Raw genomic sequence first — 20,732 nt, forward strand, 5'->3', positions numbered from 1 at the left:
TGTCCTTGTTGAACTTCATCAGATTTCTTTTGGCCCAATCCCCTAATTTGTCTAGGGCCCTCTGTATCCTATCTACCTCTCCTCCCAGTTTAGTGTCATCTGCAAACACCATCCTCCAGATCATTTATGAAAATATTGAACAAAATCGGCCCAAGGACCGACCCTTGGGGCACTCCACTTGATACCGGCTGCCAACTAGACATGGAGCCATTTCCCTTAATCTAAAGTAAACAAAAGAAGATAATAAGCCATACGACTGTACTTTGCTCCTTCACTTTATCTCTTTATGTCTATTTAGCAAATGTTTCACAGGTGAGCCTCAGTTCATTGAGATTGGGGTGCAGCTCCTGTACTGACTACAGAACTGTGACTTCTGGGGATTACCCATGCACGTAAGGGGTTTTGTCACCACCCACCCTCTAAACTTTGGGGTGCCTTAATGCTATGCTACTGTGGTTCAGCTCTCTGACACCAGTAGCCTGCCCATAAGCACAAGGTCTCCCACTAGCTTCCACCAGCCTTGTTACTCCTTGAAGGGTTACAACCAACAGCTGTTCTGGTCCCAAGTCTCCCCAAATCTACCCACCCAGATTCTTAATTACCAGACAACTCTGACTGTTCCTCTTAGGTTAGTCACCCGGGAAGGCATGAAACCTCTCCACCCCACCCCCCCAGTTATCAGTTCACTTTGGTGCACACACTCCACACAGTTTACACAACAGAGACCCACTTGGAGTATTTAATAGAAAAACCACGGATTCAAAGATGAAATAGTAAGGGAGGACATACGTATACAAGTTACACAGAAAATAAACAAAGACCCAACCCCAGCTTTGACACCTCTACGTTCGATAAATTCTAGGGCTGTCAAGTGATTAAAAAAATTAATTGGGATTAATCGTGCGATTAATCATGCTGTTAAATAATAAAATACTGTTTAAATATTTTGGATGTTTTCTACATTTTCAAATATATTGATTTCAATTACAACACAGAATAAAAAAGTGTACAGTGCTCACTTTATATTTATTTTTGATTACAAGTATTTGCACTGTAAAAAAAAATACTATTTTTCAATTCACCTAATACAAGTACTGAAGTGCAATCACTTTATCATGAAAGTTGAACTTATAAATGTAGAATTATGTACAAAAAGACCTGCATTCAAAAATAAAACAATTGTGACAGGGTCGGGCCAGATGGCTATAGGAGAGTAATAGAAGGCAGATATATTAGCCCCAGGTTAAGTAGGTCCCTTTTCCCTGGGTAAGGTAACAGGGAAGGTTCTAGAACAATCAGGAACCTTCTGGAGACCATTAAGACAGGCTGATTAGAACACCTACAGCCAATCAAGAAGCTGCTAGAATCAATTAAGGCAGGCTAATCAGGGCACCTGGGTTTTTAAAAGGGAGCTCACTTCAGTTTGTGGTGTGCGTGTGAGGATCTGGGAGCAAGAGGCACTAGGAGCTGAGAGTGAGAACGCGGACTGTTGAAGGACTGAGGTGTACAAGCATTATCAGACACCAGGAGACAAAGTACAACAAGGAAATAGTTTCCATTCATTCATCAAGGAATGGGTGAGAGCCAGGATGACACCCTGGGAGCACTTCCCCATCATCCAGTGCATTTGAGAGTACCAAAACCATTAAGATATTTTTGCCTTTATGGAGTCAAAAACCTATCCCTCAAAAAACTACCATTTTTGTCAACTCACCAAGACAGCAGTTTTCTCCTCTGTGGGGATTGGGAGGGTGGGAAGGGAGATGAGAGAAGATGACAAACAAAATCCTCTGGAAGTGATAATGCCTTTAAAGGGTATTTTAGGTGGGCAAGACAACTTGATCATTCTTACCGATCACTTTTAGGGCTTGGCAAACACAGCACTGGATAGGGAACAATCAGGGACCAACAGAGCAGTTTGCTCCGTGGTCTAAATGAGGACTATCCAGCACATAAAACACCCTATTTCCTTCACCTCCTAAGGTTTGCAACACCCCCATACACCCTCCAAAGGAAGCCAGAGTCACGGCCAGAGAAGCTGTGCTGGGTACTTACTTTCCCAGAGCCAGTTTTCCCATCCACTGTCTCCAGGAGACCCGTCTTCCCCAATACAGCAATCCTTAGATGGATCAAAGTTTTTAAAAGGGCAATTTCACATAATGCTGACAAGCAGAACCCAGATCCATTATCTCTACCTTGTGACTAATTATTAACTACTACTCAGATTTAACTAATACCTTTTCCTACTCCCAGCGCTTTTACTGCTATCTTAGTCCTTTCGTTGCCAAACCCCCAGCCTATCCGAAATCAGGTCCATTTAGTCCTAGTAACTTCAGAGAGACTGAGTCACTCTTGGCATATTGGGGGAGGGAGGGTTGGGGGAGGGTGTGGATCATGGTAGCGGCTGGAGGCAGGAAGGATTCAGCACCATTCCATCCGGAGTCAAATAATCCGTCCTCCAAAACACTGATGTTTTCAATTAAACAAAGCCAAAGACTTTGTACTGTGTAAGACACGTAGTTATAACTGGTCCGGCAACAGTTCTGGGGAGGCAGCCTGCTGCAAGCCTAGCTGGCCGCATAAGAGCAGAATCTACATGGGCAATGAGGGAGCTGGGTGGCTGGAGTGAGGCTTCCCTTTCCCCGTGGGGTATCTATCACCTCTCTTACAGGTGGATACTATGCTTCCAGAAGCAGCACAGTTCATAGTTTCTTCCCAGCTGGCAGAACGAGGACATCATAGTTCAGGCTTTTAAAATACAATAAGGGGCTGAGGCAAAGCAGGGGGCTGGCCTGTGGGGTGACTGGAGAGGAATGGTCACAACCTAGGGACTCCATTTTCCCCTCTACTTGTAGACGTGGTTGGCACTGAGGCAGGGAGCACAGAAGAGAGGGAGTAGGCAGCACATATGCAGCATGCTCCCATGCGCAAGTGCCAGGGAGAGCCCCTGTGTGGAGCATGATCTCCCAACAGGTTCCCAACTGGAAACCCTGTGGGACATAATGGTGCTTCTTACACTGTGAAATCCCCACCCTCCAGCACATCTATCTCTCCCCACATTTTAGTGTAATCTGCGAACGTCCTGAGGGTGCAATCCATCCCATCATCCAGATCATTAATAAAGACGTTGAACAAAACCTGAGGCACTCCGCTTGATACCGGCTGCCAACTAGACATTGAACCGTTGATCGCAACCTGTTGAGTCGGACGATCTAGCCAGCTTTCTATCTACCTTATAGTACATTCATCCAATCCATAATTCTTTAACTTGCTTTAAGAATACTGTGGGAGACCATAACAAAAGCTTTGCTAAAGTCAAGGTATATCACGTTCACCACTTTCCCCATATCCACAGAACCAATTATCTCATCATAGAAGGCAATCAGGTTGGTCAGGCACGACTTGCCCTTGGTGAATCCATGTTGATTGTTCGTGATCACCTTCCTCTCCTCCAAGTGCTTCAAAATGGATTCCTTGAGGACCTGCTCAATGATTTTGCCAGGGACTGAGGTGAGGCTCACAGCTCTATAGTTCCCCGGGTTCTCCTCCTTCCTTTTTTTAAAAACCACGAACACCATATTTGCCTTTTTCCAGTCATCCGGGACCTCCCACAACTACCATGAGTTTTCAGAGATAATGGCTAATTGCTCTGCAATCACATCAGCCAAGTCCCTCAGCACCCTCGAATGCATTAGATCTGGACCCATGGACTTGTGCACGTCCAGCTTTTCTAAATAGTCCTTAACCTGTTCTTTCACCACTGAGGGCTGCTCACCTCCTCCCCATACTGTGCTGCCCAGTGCAGCAGTCTAGGAGCTGACCTAGTCTGTGAAGACGGAGGCAAAAAAAGCATTGAGTACTTCAGCTTTTTCCACATCATCTGTCACTAGGTTGCCTCCCCCATTCAGTAAGGGTGCAACACTTTCCCTGACCTTCTTGTTACTAACACCTGTAGAAACCCTTCTTGTTACCCTTCACATCCCTGCAAGAACCTAAAGTTCGAGAAACATTTCTCAGTTTCTCTAATGCTTATATTTTAAATTTTACATTCTAGACATTTGTTTCCACCTTTCCTTATGCTATTTTTGGAATCCTTCTTCTCACCTTAAAAGCATCTAACTCATCCCCTCCAATTTCTGGCATTCCTCCTCTCACATCTGAATTCGCTGTAGCCTAGCCTCATTTGCAGACTGCACTAATTCTTCTTGCAATGAGAGCAAACTAAATCTGGAACCCAACGTTATATTAATAGACTTTTCACACTCTGCGAGAACAGTCTTCTAGATTCCACTGCAGGAACACAAAACATGTTGTAGGTTCTTACCAATTTTTTGTTAAAAATACTCCTACAAAAACTGTGCATAAAATCCAGCTTTTAGGAGATATTGCCAAGATAGGTACAGAACCCAGAAGTCACTATAAACAGTCCCTTGGTTTAGCCCTTAAGGGTATATCTACACTGCAATTAAAAATCCACAGTTGGCCCATGCCAGCTGACTCAGGGTCTCAGGCTATGGGGCTGTCTGATTGCAGTGTAAACATTCTGGCTCAGACTGGAATCCATGCTCTAGGACGCAGTAAGGAGGGAGGATCGCAAAGCTCAAGCTGCAGCCTGAGCCTAAACATCTACACAGTAATATTCCTGGGGGAATTCTGCACCAAAAAATGTAAAATTCTGTATACGATATTTTAAAATTCTGCATATTTTATTAATCAAAAAACCACAATATAATCACACCAGTTTCAATTATTATGGTAATTTATTTCAAAATACCTTTCAGCAAGTATGTCTGTAATAAAACAGACAAAAAACTAAGATCCAAGAAATATTTTTAACAAATAGATTCCTTCCTACTCATATTAATACAGAACTTTGAATAATAATAATTCATTTAAACTACAATACAGAAATGTATTTCCCACCCCCCGCATAAGCAGTGAGAAGGCTTGGGGGAGTCAGAGGTAATGGAGGAGCGGAGGGAGAGGGAAGTAATTGCTCGGAAGCAGCCTGAGAGTGAACCTGGAGGGTTGTTGGGTGTGGCTAGGAGAAGTATGGAACAGATTTTTTTGGACGGGAGAGATGGGATTGTTAGTGAGTTGGAGAGCATCCCCCATGCAGACCCTGGCTCATCTGTAGCCTCTCCCACTCAGTCAGACACATCTGCCCCTGTCCCTGTGTATCCCTGCACTCTCCTTTCCCCATCCCTATGTGACCCTGCACCACCATTCCCATTCAGTCCCTGGCTCAATACTATCACCCCATTAGCTCCTGTGCCCCCACCCCAGTCTGCCCCACCTCCCACTAGCCCTTCTGAACTCCAGTGTGTGTGACTCCCCAGCAGCCCCATGTGCTCCACGCTGTCCGTCCCCCCCATATCCTATGCGTCCCCACCTGGCTGTGCAGGCAGGGTGCTGTGAGGACTGCAGTCACTGCCCCCTCCCTATCAATGGCTGTCTACCCTCTGTTCTGATGCCACAGCAGCCCCTGGTGGGCAAAAGGTGTAATTGCAACTGGTAGAATCTATTTTCTCTGGTGGGGAGGAGGGGAATTCTGCAGGGGATACGAATTCTGCACGTGCATGGGGATACAAAATTACCCTAGGATTAAATTAAACAGCCCGTTAGACCAAGCCCTGAATCAGCCAGCATGGGCCAGCCATGTGGACTAGCATGCTTATATTGTGGTACTTTGACTAATAAAATATGCAGAATTTTTAAAATATTGTGCACAGAATTCCCCCAGGAGTACTATTTGTTGGGGCAAGGCGAGGAGAGATATCTGCTTGTTCCAAACATCTTTGTGTTCATCACACGAATGATCATTTTACCCTAGGTTTGCGCAGAAAGGTGGTAACAGCCAGCTATGTGAAATACGCAGATATGGAGGCAGTGAACACTTAGAGGTAGAGTTTGCACATCAATTCCAGTGTCCCCTTAGTATTCTATTAAATTAAAGTCTAATTTAAACCTCATAAAGAGTTTCAGAAGATAATGCACCACAAAGAGGATTACAGGGATGCTAATATGGCTTAAAAGATACTGTGACAAAGTTCCTCCTCTACCTTGGTGGGTCCTGCTCTTATTGGCGGATTTGCTCACCTCAGAGATTCATGGCAGCCCTCTGTTTGGCCACTTTCGTAGCTCAAATCTGCTGTTTTACTCGGATAACATCATCACTGGCCAACATGGGGAAAAGGAAGGAGAACAATCCCCACAGTCTCTGCTGGTCCACCTAGTGGGTTGGGGGACAGGCCAGGGACCTTCCCCTCTGGTGGGACCCACAGTGCAGGTCCTGTACAGGTCCTCCTCCTGTATCCAATAGGGGAATGGGGGGAACCCGGGCCCGCCCTCTACTCTGGGTTCCAGCCCAGGACCCTGTGGATCACAGCTGTCTACAGTGTTTCATGTAACACCTGTGTGACAGCTACAACTCCCTGGGCTACTTCCCCATGGCCTCCTCCCAACACCTTCTGTATCCTCACCACAGGACCTTCCTCCTGATGCCAGATTGCGTTTGTACTCCTCAGTCCTCCAGCAGCATGCCCTTTCACTCTCAGCTCCTTGTGTGCCCCTCACTGACTGAAGTGAGGTCCTTTTTAAACCAGGTGCCCTGATTAGCCTGCCTTAATTGATTCTAGCAGCTTCTTAATTGACTCTAGGTGTCCTAATTAGCCTGTCTGCCTTAATTGGTTCCAGCAAGTTCCTGATTGTTCTGGAACTGCTCCATTACCTTACCCAGGGGAAAGGGACCTGCTTAACCTGGGGCTAATATATCTGCCTTCTATCACTCTCCTGTAGTCATCTGGCCCGACCCTGTCACAATACATACATAATTTTTAATGAAAAAATAATTGTTATGGCTTGCTCAGTTGCCTCTGAGCCCGAAGTAAATTAAAGTCAAATTGTTTCAAAGTGAATGTAATAAATGCTTCTGAATAGACTTTAATCCCCCTCAAGGTGCCACATTATAGTGCTCCCATAAATTTAATTGTTTGGGGATTATTCATGTCAGAGAAAGCATGGCAAAATAGTTATACCATGGGACTGCAGCATGAACCTGAATGTGTCACTTATCCCCTTTTTACAGATAGGCTAATACTTGTGTGTGCTGACTTTCAAAGTTCATGAAGTGTTTTAATCCTCAAATGAAAGGTGCCCTAGGAGGACATACATTATTAGTAGTACTAAAGATGCTGTGCTTTATCTCCTTACATTGCTTCATAAATATCTCATATACAAAAGAAATTGGATAGAAAGGGTAAGATTTCCAAAAGCATCTAAGTAACTTAGGAGCCTGAATCCTATTTTCAAAAGTGACTATGTCACTTCAGAGCCTAGGGAGTTAGACTTTCTGTTCCAGAAAAAGCCCCTACTGTAGACCCACTTAAACTGGCAAAACTGTGTCTTTGTTCATATAGCTTATTTTGCTTGGGCAGGGGAGGGGGGAGCAGGGGGAAGCCATTGGAATAAACTATACGGGCAAAAGCACAATTTTGCCAGGATAAGCTGCATTCACACTAGCAGCACTTTGCCAGTATAAAAACAACAAGGAGTCCGGTGGCACCTTAAAGCCAAACAGATTTATTTGAGCATAAGCTTTTGTGGGTAAAAAACCCACTTCTTCAGATGCATGGAGTGAAAATTACAGACGCAGACATAAATATACTGGCACATGAAGAGAAGGGAGTTACCTCACAAGTGGAGAACCAGTGTTGACAGGGCCAATTCGATCAGGGTGGATGTGGTCCACTCCCATCAATAGATGAGGAGGTGTCAATTCCAGAAGAGACAAAGCTCTGGTCCACTTCCTGGACACTACAGTGCAAATAAGTGATGGTCACATAAACACCACCCTATACCAGAAACCTACTATACATGCTATACATGCCTCCAACTTCCATCCAGGACACATTGCACAATCCATTGTCTACAGCCAACCCCTAAAATACAACTGAATTTGCTCCAATCCCTCAGACAGAGACAAACACCTATAAGAGCTTTATCAAGCATTCTTAAAACTACAATACCCACCTGGGGAAATAAGGAAACAGACTGACAGAGCGAGACGGGTACCCAGAAATCACCTACTACAGGACAGGCCCCACAAGGAAAACAACAGAACACCACCGGCCATTACATACAGCCCCCAGCTAAAACCTCTCCAGCACACCATCAACGATCTACAACCTATCCTGGAAAATGATCCCTCACTCTCCCAGACCTTGGGAGACAGGCCAGACCTCTCTTACAGACAGCCCCCCAACCTGAAGCAAATACTCACCAGCAACTACACACCACACCACAGAAACACTAACCCAGGAAACAATCCCTGTAGCAAACCTCGTTGCCTACTCTGTCCCCATATCTACCCTAGCGACACCATCAGAGGACCCAAACACAGCAGCCACACCATCAGAGGCTCAATCACCTGCACGTCTACTAATGTTATATATACCATCATGTGCCAGCAATGCCCCTCTGCCATGTACATTGGCCAAACCGGACAGTCCCTACGTAAAAGAATAAATGGACACAAATCGGATATCAGGAATGGCAACATACAAAAGCCAGTGGGAGAACACTTCAATCTTCCTGGACATTCTATAACAGATTTGAAAGTAGCTATACTTGAACAAAAAAGCTTCAGAAACAGACTTCAAAGAAAAGGAGTACTTGTGGCACCTTAGAGACTAACCAATTTATTAGAGCATAAGCTTTCGTGAGCTACAGCTTCCATGAGGAAGTGAGCTGTAGCTCACGAAAGCTTATGCTCTAATAAATTGGTTAGTCTCTAAGGTGCCACAAGTACTCCTTTTCTTTTTGCAAATACAGATAACACGGCTGTTACTCTGAGACTTCAAAGAGAAACTGCAGAACTAAAATTCATTTACAAATTTAACACCATTAATTTGGGCTTGAATAGGGACTAGGAGTAGCTGGCTCATTACAGAAGCAGTTTTGCCTGTCCTGGAATTACACCTCCACATCTATTGTTGGGAGTGGACTACATCCACCCTGATCAAATTGGCCCTGTCAACACTGGTTATCCACTTGTGAAGTAACTCCCTTCTCTTCATGTGTCAGTATATTTATGTCTGTGTCTGTAATTTTCACTCCATGCATCTGAAGAAGTGGGGTTTTTACCCACGAAAGCTTATGCTCAAATAAATCTGTTAGTCTTTAAAGGTGCCTCCGGACTCCTTGTTGTTTTTGCGAATATAGACTAACATGGCTACCCCCTGATACTTTGCCAGTATAGTACACCAGTACAGGTATACCCAGAAGCATGCTCCTAGTGTAGGCATGGTCTCAGTTTCACTTAGCTTAAGAGGCTTCACTGCAAAAAAGGTGTGTTTTTACTAACTCTATATAGAATCCTAGCAGAGGCAAGACTCTAGTTTTTACCTCAATACAGCTGGGTGGGGTAGGGGATACAGTATTGACCTTCACTTGCCACATCAAAATAAAATCTGCCTGTTGCCTTTTCTCCACTAGGATTTTTCATTGAGATAGGGGTTGTGGTATGTGTTTTGTTTGCAGTGAAGATACAGCTTTTATTTATGTCTGTAAAAGATTCAAATGCAATATTCTCCACGGAAACCAGATTACCACTCAACATTTCCCCCTGCCCCTATCCCATAGGAACCTACAATTACACTGGCCTACTGTCTGGATCTTCTTTATCTCTAGTTCTGGATCACTAAAAAAAAAAAAAAAAAAACACCCATCTAATCCAATGTCAGTTCAGGCCCACTCGTTTGAGGATTACAAAGGATGAATATAAACAAATAACAAGTACGTAGGGACAAAGGATGAATATAAACAAACAACAGAAGTATGTAGGGACAAAATTAGAAAAACCAAGGCACAAAACGAGATCAAACTAGCTAGGGACATAAAAGGAAACAAGAAAACATTCTACAAATACATTAGAAACAAGAGGAAGACCAAGGACAGAGTAGGCCCATTACTCAATGAGGGGGGAAAGACAATAACAGAAAATGTGGAAATGGCAGACATAGAATCATAGAATATCAGGGTTGGAAGGGACCTCAGGAGGTCATCTAGTCCAACCCCCTGCTCAAAGCACGACCAATCCCCAATTAAATCATCCCAGCCAGGGCTTTGTCAAGCCTGACCTTAAAAACTTCTAAGGAAGAAGATTCTACCATCTCCCTAGGTAACGCATTCCAGTGTTTCACCACCCTCCTAGTGAAAAAGTTTTTCCTAATATCCAATCTAAACCTCCCCCACTGCAACTTGAGACCATTACTCCTTGTCCTGTCCTCTTCCACCACTGAGAATAGTCTAGAACCATCCTCTCTGGAACCACCTCTCAGGTAGTTGAAAGCAGCTATCAAATCCCCCCTCATTCTTCTCTTCTGCAGGCTAAACAATCCCAGTTCCCTCAGCCGCTCCTCAGAAGTCATGTGTTCCAGACCCCTAATCATTTTTGTTGCTCTTCGCTGGACTCTTTCCAATTTATCCACATCCTTCTTGTAGTGTGGGGCCCAAAACTGGACACAGTACTCCAGATGAGGCCTCACCAATGTCTAATAGAGGGGGACGATCACGTCCCTCGATCTGCTCACTATGCCCCTACTTATACATCCCAAAATGCCATTGGCCTTCTTGGCAACAAGGGCACACTGCTGACTCATATCCATCTTCTCGTCCACTGTCACCCCTAGGTCCTTTTCCACAGAACTGCTGCCTAGCCATTCGGTCCCTAGTCTGTAGCTGTGCATTGGGTTCTTCCGTCCTAAGTGCAGGACCCTGCACTTATCCTTATTGAACCTCATCAGATTTCTTTTGGCCCAATCCTCCAATTTGTCTAGGGCCCTCTGTATCCTATCCCTGCCCTCCAGCGTATCCACCACTCCTCCCAGTTTAGTATCATCCGCAAATTTGCTGAGAGTGCAATCCACACCATCCTCCAGATCATTTACGAAGATATTGAACAAAACCGGCCCCAGGACCGACCCCTGGGGCACTCCGCTTGATACCGGCTGCCAACTAGACATGGAGCCATTGATCACTACCCGTTGAGCCCGACAATCTAGCCAACTTTCTACCCACCTTATAGTGCATTCATCCAGCCCATACTTCTTTAACTTGCTGACAAGAATACTGTGGGAGACCGTGTCAAAAGCTTTGCTAAAGTCAAGAAACAATACATCCACTGCTTTCCCTTCATCCACAGAACCAGTAATCTCATCATAGAAGGCGATTAGATTAGTCAGGCATGACCTTCCCTTGGTGAATCCATGCTGGCTGTTCCTGATCACTTTCCTCTCATGTAAGTGCTTCAGGATTGATTCCTTGAGGACCTGCTCCATGATTTTTCCAGGGACTGAGGTGAGGCTGACTGGCCTGTAGTTCCCAGGATCCTCCTTCTTCCCTTTTTTAAAGATTGGCACTACATTAGCCTTTTTCCAGTCATCCGGGACTTCCCCCGTTCACCACGAGTTTTCAAAAATAATGGCCAATGGCTCTGCAATCACAGCCGCCAATTCCTTCAGCACTCTCGGATGCAACTCGTCTGGCCCCATGGGACTTGTGCACATCCAGCTTTTCTAAATAGTCCCTATCCACCTCTTTCTCCACAGAGGGCTGGCCATCTATTCCCCATGTTGTGATGCCCAGCGCAGCAGTCTGGGAGCTGACCTTGTTTGTGAAGACAGAGGCAAAAAAAGCATTGAGTACATTAGCTTTTTCCACATCCTCTGTCACTAGGTTGCCTCCCTCATTCATTAAGGGGCCCACACATGCTTAATGACTTTTTGTTTTGGTTTTCACCAAGACGACTGGTGGTGATTGGACATCTAACACAGTGAATACCAGTGAAAATGAGGTAGGATCAGAGTCTAAAATAGGGAAAGAACAAGTCAAAAATTACTTAGACAAGTTAGATGACTTCAGATTACCAGGGCCTGATGAAATGCATCCTAGAGTACTCAAGGAGCTGACTGAGGAGATATCTGAGCCATTAGCAATTATCTTTGAAAAGTCATGGAAGACGGGAGACATTCCAGAAGACTGGAAAAGGGCAAATATAGTGCCCATCTATAAAAAGGAAAATAGGGAAAACCTGGGAAATTACAGACCAGTTAGCTTAACTTCTGTTCCCGGAAAGATAATAGAGCAAATAATTAAGCAATCAATTTGCAAACACCTAGAAGATAATAAAGTGATAAATAACAGTCAGCATGGATTTGTCAAGAACAAATCATATCAAACCAACCTGATGACTTTCTTTGACAGGGTAACAAGCCTTGTGGATGGGGAGAAGCGGTAGATGTGGTATATCTTGACTTTAGTAAGGCTTTTGATACGGTCTCCCATGACCCTCTCATAAACAAATTAGGGAAATACAACCTAGATGGAGCTACTATAAGGTGGGTGCATAACTAGTTGGAAAATTGTTCCCAGAAAGTAGTTATCAGTGGTTCACAGTCATGCTGGAAAGGCATAACAAGTAGGGTCCCACAAGGATCGGGTCTGGTTCTATTCAATATCTTCATCAATGATTTAGATAATGGCATAGAGAGTACACTTATAAAGTTTGTGGATGATACCAAGCTGGGAGGGATTGCAAGTGCTTTGAGGATAGGATTAAAATTCAAAATGCTCTGGAAAAACTGGAGAAATGGTCTGAAGTAAATAGGATGAAATTCAATAAGGACAAATGCAAAGTACTCCACTTAGGAAGGAACAATCAGTTGCACACACATAAAATGGGAAATGACTGCCTAGGAAGGAGTACTGCGGAAAGGGATCTGGGGGTCATAGTGGATCACAAGCTAAATATGAGTCAACAGTGTAACACTGTTGCAAAAAAAAGCAAACATAATTTCGGAATGTATTAGCAGGAGTGTTGTAAGCAAGACACAAGAAGTAATTCTTCCGCTCTACTCTGCGCTGATTAGGCCTCAACTGGAGTATTGTGTCCAATTCTGGGCACCACATTTCAGGAAAGATGTGGACAAATTGGAGAAAGTCCAGAGAAGAGCAACAAAAATGATTAAAGGTCTAGAAAACATGACCTATGAGGGGAGATTGAAAAAATTGGGTTTGTTTAGTTTGGAGAAGAGGAGACTGAGAGGGGACATGATAACAGTTTTCAAATACATAAAAGGTTGTTACAAGGAGGAGGGAGAAAAATTGTTCTTCTTAACCTCTGAGGATAGGACAAGAAGCAATGGGCTTAAATTGCAGCAAGGGCGGTTTACGCTGGACATTAGGAAAAACTTCCTAATTGTCAGGGTGGTTAAGCACTGAAATAAATTGCCTAGGGAGGTGGTGGAATCTCCGCCATTGGGGATTTTTAAGAGCAGGTTGGACAAACACCTGTCTAGGATGGTCTAGATAATACTTAGTCCTACCTTGAGTGCAGTGGACTGGACAAGATGACCTCTCGAGGTCCCTTCCAGTTCTAGGATTCTGTGCTCTGATTTGATCATAAACTGCAAAGAGTAGAAACTAGAACTACTAGTATAAGGCATTTGACGCTAAGTCCAGCAGCTTACAAGTTATCAGGCCTTAGACTCACACTATTCTAATTTTTCTTATTAGTTTTCTTTCCCTCATACTTCAGATCCATTGCAATTTCAGTGTCACCTAAGCTCTAGTCTGCTACAGCTAAGAGCCAAGACTACAGCCACTTAAATGTAGACAGGAATCCCTGCTTTCCAAGGGTAAAAAAGCATTCTTTTCGGAGGCATGATCTGCTAAAATCATCATGAAAAGGCTTGGAACAAATTCCTTGCTGGCAGGACCAGTACAAACCTTTTCAGGACCAGTAAACTTTTCCAAGTATTGGCCATGAACAAGGTAGGAAAAATAGCAATTTTGTGTTCCATTTTCCTTGAAATATTTACTTTTGCAAAACTTCCTCATGGAGTTGTGTATTGCACAACACTTCCTGCACTCCAGGCCACTTCTCAGAAGCCAGACCAAGTCCAGAGCATGGAGGACTGTCTACATCTTTTATTATCCCGCCAACACAGCAAATTGTAGATTTACATGGTCACTGCTCAGATCCATAAGCAAAGCTGTAATGCCCCTTGCTTGGCAAAAACAATATTGTGCTCCTATAAACAGTAAAGTCTTGACATATTGTTGGTGCCTGACCCTCCTGCTGCACTTGCACCTCTACCACTGAAATAGTGAGAGTGTGTTAAAAATAGTATGTGGAGATTTTCTCATGGGCAGTTCTAGCTCTCCCCTTAGAAATCAATACTCTTGTAAAAACAATGAGGAGTCCTTGTGGCATCCGATGGGTTTTAGCCCACGAAAGCTTATGCCAAAATAAATTTGTTAGTCTCTAAGGTGCCACAAGTACCCCTAGGGTTTTTTTGCTGATACAGACTAACACAGCTACCACCCTGAAACTTGTCACAATACTCTTGTGTGAGGGAAGTAAACAGAACAGATCTGCTTAACAGCAACCTTCCCATCCACACCAGACTAACCCCATAGACTCACCAACCAGCACCATGCTCCTACCCACTCACCTCACCACAACTTTATGAGTTCAGGGATGTGCCCCTGGGTCAGAACCTGGTGCATCACTGCTACCTAACTCCTATTTCTTTGTGCACAGTGTAAGCAACAGTGGAACTTGGAGCATCTGAAGTCTCAGAATCATACCAGATTCCTTCAATTTGGGTTCTGCTCAGGCATCGTTCCATAGAGGGTTAAAGGACAGACAAGTCAGCAGGAAGTGGAAGGTACTGGAACTCATGGCCCAGAATAGAAGCCAGGCCGGAGTCAGTCATTAAAGTAATTTAAAACAAAATTTTTTCTACCCTCAACACACCCTCCCTACAGCTTTTTTCGCAGAGGGGTTGTATTGAGAAATGCTAACCAAGTATCAGTGGCAAAGCTTGAAATGCAAATACTACTACATCCGCCAGTAGCCGGGTTCAAATCAGCAGCAGTCTAAATGTTGTATAGTCAGAATTCAAGTACAAGGCACTTTACTCAGAAACCCTATAGCCATGCTACATCATGTGCTGTGATCATGCCAGAATTCATAAGCTAAGGACTGGGACAGTCAATACGCAGACACGAAATCCTCAATGAAAACGTGCAGTGCTGCAGAAACTGGTGCTAGTGGCTGAACTGGGGGGTACCCCTCCCGCTGAGTCTATATGGCCAAAGCCCCTGTGTGCGTTCAGTGAACTCTGGTTATGAGAGGGGTCACTTTGGATGGGACGCCAGACCCAGGGCTTAATCAACGGAGGCACTTCTCATAGGAATATGGAGCAGTCTCTAGGTTCCTGGCCAAAGCAAGTTCAGTCCGTTCAATCTGCCTCCCTAAACGCCCTCTACAGTGTCATTCTCTTCGGTTACTCTGCACTTTTATGTCCTGTCCTAAACTGCGGCCCAGGCTGGCAGGCAACGTTGAGCAGCCGCGGTGCCCCACGCCTGCCCGGGGACGCGAACGCCCGGGGCCCCCAGCGGAACGTGCTCTCGGGGGGCGTCGTGCAACCGCGCGCGTCGGCTCCCTCGGAGACAACGAGGGGTCACACCCTCTGCCTCCAGCGCGGCACGGACGTCAGGGAGCCGGGCCTCGCCGGCGGGCCCGTCTCCCGCCCCAGGATCCGAGCCGCCCCGGCCGCGGCCCCGCCGCACGGAGCGCGAGCGGCAGAGGCGAAGGGCCCGGGCGAGCCGCTGGCAGCGCTGGGAACGGGACCCAGGCGTCCGGGCTCCGCCGCCGGCTCGGGCTGCAGGACCCCGGGCGGCCCCTGCAAGGGACCGGCCCCCGCGGCGGGCACAGGCCGCCGCCGCGCCGCGCCACTCACCGCTCCGGACCGGCCACCGACACGACACGCCACTCATCCGCCGCCCCGGCCCACTCCAGGGCTGCAGACCCCGCCCCTCGGACGTGGCCTCGGAGCTGGGACCTGCCCTGGAAGGCGGGATGTCGCCCCATTGGGCAGCGCGATCCGCTCCCGGACGGGAGGGGCGCTATTGGTCCGTGAGGCAAAGGCCCGCCCCCAGGCCCAGCGGGAAAGCAGGCGAGGCCGCAGGCGCCGCCGCGCGACAGTTTTGCGACACAGGCGAGAGCTGTCTTGGCTGCTGCCCTGTTCGCGGGTACCCGGGCCGCCGAGACCGGCCGCCGGAGGCAGCATGTTCGGGGCCGCGGAGGAGGACGACGCGGACTTTCTGTCCCCTACGGGCGGGTGAGCGCCCCTGGCTGGGTCTGCCCAGCCCGCCCCCGCGCGGGGCGCCGGCAGTTCTCCCTGCCCGCTCGCGCTGGCTCCCGGGCTCGGCCCCGACGGGCCTGCCTGAGGCGACCCGCGAGCCACCGGCCGAGGGGCTGCAGCTGCCCGCGCCCGGCACCCGCCGCACGGGGTCGCTCCAGTCACTCCCACACTCGCTTCCTGTCCCAAGTCGCCGGGCGGAGCCGGGCCCTGCCGGGTCGTGAGGCCGGCCCTTCCCGCGACTGGCAGCGGGGCCGCGCCGGGCCGCCGCCTCCCTTCGCGCGTGGCCCTTGGCGACAGGCCCCGGGCTGGCCGCGCCGGGACAGCTCGGTGGCACAGCCGCCTGCGGCGTGGGGCTGCCGGCCGGGCCTCTGACCGCGGAGCTGCACCGAGGTCGTCCTGGCGCCCGCCGTGGTGTCGCAGCGTCCGCGCCGCGCGGGTAGCCCTTGGCGGGGAGCTGCCGCGCTCGCGTTGTCCTGTCGCTGCGGCTTCTAAAAGCAGCCCCTTGGCAACCTGAACCTGGGACCTCCGCGCGCTTTGCCTTCGTCCTGGCTGACTTGCTTTTCTGCTGTCAGTCTGAGTTGTTGGTGTAAGCCTGGTGGGTGGCCAGAAGACTCAAAATGTGTTTGTGGACTCTTGAAATTCGGGCAAAGGAAGGAGTGAATTTGGTGGCCCTTTATTTTGACAACGTGCCTTGTCGGGAGGCGGAAATCCTTTTTCCAATGAAGTAATTTCTCTCAAAGCTTCACTCTCTAGTCCAGTGTCTATTACAAATACAATAATCTGGAGAGGGCAACAGTCTAGTTGAAATGACTAGTCTAGGCAGGCCATACATAAGTGTAAGCTTGATATAAATGGAATTGCAAAATGCACACTGCTGCAGTGCATTGAAATGGTAGGACACTTTTCATTAACTTCACTTGCATCCGATGAAGTGAGCTGTAGCTCACGAAAGCTCATGCTCAAATATATTTGTTAGTCTCTAAGGTGCCACAAGTCCTCCTTTTCTTTTTGCGAATACAGACTAACATGGCTGTTACTCTGAAACCTGTCATTAACTTCACTGTAAATGTTTGACATAAGAGTAAAGTCTGTAGACCTGTTCCACTGTGTTTCCAAGGGCTGAACTAGATACTGGTATTCAGAGGAGTATTTTGAACAGTTGTCTTTCAACATTCCTGACTCTGGGGAAGGAAATGACAGCTCATGCTGGCTTTCATAAAGTTGTTTAGAATTGAAACTACAGCTAATCACATGACTTAGCAGAATTCTTGTTTAAATGGCTAATAAGTCCATAATGTTGACACTTTCCTTAAGTGATAAAGGAATGTATTTCAGCCTCATGTTTAAGGCTGCTTTTGTGTAGCATATTTTAAGAGCTTTCTAAGGAAAAACATTCATCAGAATTGTATAGTTTCTAAAAACAGGATCTTGCCACTCAGAAGTTATATAGGGTTTTTTCATATGATGTAGCTTAATAGTTCTAGTAGTTGCTCTGGGATCATTGAGCTTTACTTGAAAAAGTCTATAACTTTTAACTATTGCTTCATGTTATATATGCATTATATCCATCAGAACTAACTAAAAGTGGTAAAAGTAAACTCTGCAGGGAGAATTAGGGCTTTATATCTGAGTTCAGACTATTGTGAATTGCTGTTGCAAGGTTGTCATGAAATAAGAAACTACAGGTCAAATTTTGCAGATGGAAAAGTGTTCTTCAGAGAGAGAGTGTGTGTTAAATACAAGCTGCATTCTCGACCTGGATCACTATTAAATGTGGCCTTTCAGTAAGTGAGCTACAAAGGCAGCAAAGAGTGCATGCTGCCAAGCCTCATGCAGCAGCAGAACTTCTCTCCAAGCACTAACCAGGAGAAGGCAGCTCTGGTGCAGTCAGAGCAGTATCCTTCAAGTACTCCTCCAGGGCAGACAGAACTATTGGAGAATATAATGTTGTGAAATACCTTCCTCATTTTAAATCCCATGCTAGGGAAATCTTGTTGGTACCTACAGTGACCTTTTGTGTTAGAGATGGGCAATGACCCAGAATAATTGTCAACTGAAAGGTAGAGAGACAAGGTAGCTTGGTTTGGCAGTGCCAGTGCTGGCCACTGGCTCCCAGTGGAAAATAATTGTCTTCCCCCTGAGGAGAAAATTCTTAGAGGACCCTCCATAGGCTTGTTGTATGAGGAAATATGGTCCAAGGGCCTGTGACTTGGGTGACCTAAGAATGCCTGTGTGTGCAAGGTCACTTACAGTATGTCTGTGCTGCAGCTAGGAGCATGCCCCCAACCCAGGTAGTCAGACTTCCACTAGCTCTGCTCCAGCTAGTTCACTAAAAATAGCAGTGTGGGCGGTGGAGCACAGGTGGCAGCTTGGGCTAGCTACCTGAGCTCAGCTGGTGGGGTGGGATGCGCTTGAACTTACATGGCTAGCCTGAGCCATTGCCCATGCCATAATATCCACTGCGCTATTTTTACTACACTAGCTCGAGAGGAGCTAGCGCAAGTCTGTCTGCCTGGTCTGGAGGCATGTTCCCAACTGCAGTGTAGTCACACCCTCAGTTTCTCTGTGCCTCCATTCCCATTCTGTCCAATGGGGATAATAACACTCTCCTATCTCACAGGCGTGGGTGCATGTAAGGATAATGCACTAAAAGACTGAGGTGCTCAGTTACTACAGAGATGGGGGCGGGGAGGCACATAAGTACGATAGATACGTGCTCGATTGAGAAGGAAATATCCATCTATCATGATATCCGGTCTTTGGTTTGGCAGTTCCAGTGCTGCTCACTGGCTCCCAATGGAAAAAGGACTAGTACTAGATCCCTCAAAAGCAAATAATTCACTTTCATTTAGGGTATCTATCTTTTCCCTGTAGCAACCCTTACATGCAGAGGTGGATCTGCGGTGCTCGCAGTTTTGTCACAGAAAAACCTGGTTTGTTAGGGCAGGTCTACACTATGGGGTTAAGTTGACCTAAGTTATGTAACGCCAGCTACATGAATAATGTAGCTGGAGTTGCCATAGCTTGGGTTGACTTATAGCGGTTTCTGCACTGCGCTGGGTCAACTGGAGAAACTCTCCTGTCAACTTACCTTATGCTTCTCCTTCAGAGTCAATAGGAGAGCAATCGGTGGTCAATTTAGAGGGTCTAAGACCCACTAAATTGGCCCCCAGTGGATCAATCGCAGTAAGTGTAGACAAGGCCTTATATTAGAAGACCTGCTGCTGCTTCCTTATTTTCAAAAGGAAGTGGAGGCAGGCGGGTGTGATGGTCTTGTGATGAAGTTAATTGTGTTTGCAGACAAAGTTGACTTGTGATCCATCTAAGCGTCTCTTCCATTTTTAGTTTTTTTAGATTAAAAAAAAAAAAAAAAAGCTGAACACTAATCCCCTTTTTCCACAAACTCCTCAAGTACAAATAGCAATCAGATGTTTGAAATAGTCTACTTAGACAGTCACGTGCTTTCAGAAAATCACTGCTGTGGAAGAAAAATGCTGTTTAGAATCAGTTTCTACTGCTGCTGTTCCTGTGGGGAAATATGCTGAGGTGCTACATTTCACAGAGAGCTGCAATAAAGCTTGGGCTCGCCCCACAATTTGTAATAGTGTTAGAAAAACACTGTATAGAAAATGACCTTTCAGAGCATACCATCAGGAACATGGAGCCTGGAATATCTTTGGCAGGAAATCTGAGTTTGTTTCCATAGAGGTAGTTTGATTTTATAGACATTCTCTTGATGGTAGCTGACACCTCACAATCTGTACCTAAAACTGAACCTCATCATACCACACTTTCAGTTTCAATTCAGAACAAGACTTTTGAGTTTCTGATCTCATAATGAACTAATAACTCTTTTTTTTTTCTACTATCCATTTAATATGGAAGTTCACTAAAATAAAGGAAGCCTAGCAATGTTTTCTCTCTAAAATGCAGTATGAAATAAAGTTACAGTATAAGCTAAATCTTCTTGACTTTAGTAATAGACTCAAGTTCTCAATCTGTTTAGCTTAATAAATAGAAGGTTGGTTGCAGTCTGTTCCCCACACAGACACTTATAAATATTTGATAATGAGCTCTTTAATACAGCAGACAAAGTTATAAAGATCCAGTGGCGGGAAGTAGAAACTAGACACATTCAAACTGGAAATAAGGTGTCAGTTTTTAAATCAAGATTGGATGCTTTTCTAGAAGATATACTCTATTTCAAAATTATTTTGGGGGAACTTCTCTGGCCTATGCTACCCAGGTCAGATTAGATTATCAGGATGATTCCTTCTGCCCTTAGAATCAAAGAATATTAATTTGATAAAAAAGAAAAAAAAGAATTGAATGCGACTTTTAGGGCAGGAGCTGTGTCGAAGAATTTGTTAAAATTCTAATCTTATTGCTAGATGATACTTGCGCAGGAAAAAATAACTTTTTGAGTTTTCTCTGATGTAAAAAGTTATCAAGGCTGTAAATTTTATAGTTTGCTGGCCTATGTTTCTTAAACTGTGCATCACAATACCAAAGTACACA

At 45.8% G+C, this 20,732-nt stretch overlaps 2 protein-coding genes across 17 annotated transcripts in view; one reads left to right on the forward strand and one right to left on the reverse strand.

The window, feature by feature from the left end:
- SLC31A1 (solute carrier family 31 member 1) overlaps positions 1 to 16,010 on the reverse strand; it is a 60,426-nt gene extending 44,416 nt beyond the window's left edge. The window contains exons 1-2 of one of the 4 annotated variants that reach the window (XM_073313909.1): positions 15,810 to 16,010; positions 7,692 to 7,815 (exon numbers count right to left, since the gene is read on the reverse strand). Coding sequence is in view for 2 of the 4 variants with exons in the window: in XM_073313910.2 (XP_073170011.1) it covers positions 15,810 to 15,846 (37 nt within the window). In the remaining 2 variants the exon portion in view is untranslated. Of the gene's footprint in view, positions 1 to 2,055; positions 7,599 to 7,691; positions 7,816 to 15,809 lie in introns of those variants that run through there. The other 3 variants (XM_073313910.2, XM_073313908.2, XM_073313907.2) reach the window with 3 other exon arrangements.
- The window catches only part of FKBP15 (FKBP prolyl isomerase family member 15), a 126,514-nt gene that overhangs the window by 28,731 nt on the left and 77,051 nt on the right, over positions 1 to 20,732 (forward strand). For 2 of the 13 annotated variants that reach the window (XM_073313895.2, XM_078849016.1), the window contains exon 1: positions 16,441 to 16,938. The exons of 3 other annotated variants lie outside the window; for them this stretch is intronic. In XM_073313895.2, the coding sequence (XP_073169996.1) occupies positions 16,832 to 16,938 (107 nt within the window). In that variant the 5' untranslated portion in view covers positions 16,441 to 16,831. Of the gene's footprint in view, positions 1 to 16,012; positions 16,191 to 16,432; positions 16,939 to 20,732 lie in introns of those variants that run through there. 8 more of the 13 variants (XM_073313902.2, XM_073313901.2, XM_078849015.1 and 5 more) reach the window with 6 other exon arrangements.

The sequence above is a fragment of the Lepidochelys kempii genome, chromosome 16 (assembly GCF_965140285.1).
Source record: "Lepidochelys kempii isolate rLepKem1 chromosome 16, rLepKem1.hap1, whole genome shotgun sequence".
Taxonomy (NCBI): Eukaryota; Metazoa; Chordata; order Testudines; family Cheloniidae; genus Lepidochelys; species Lepidochelys kempii.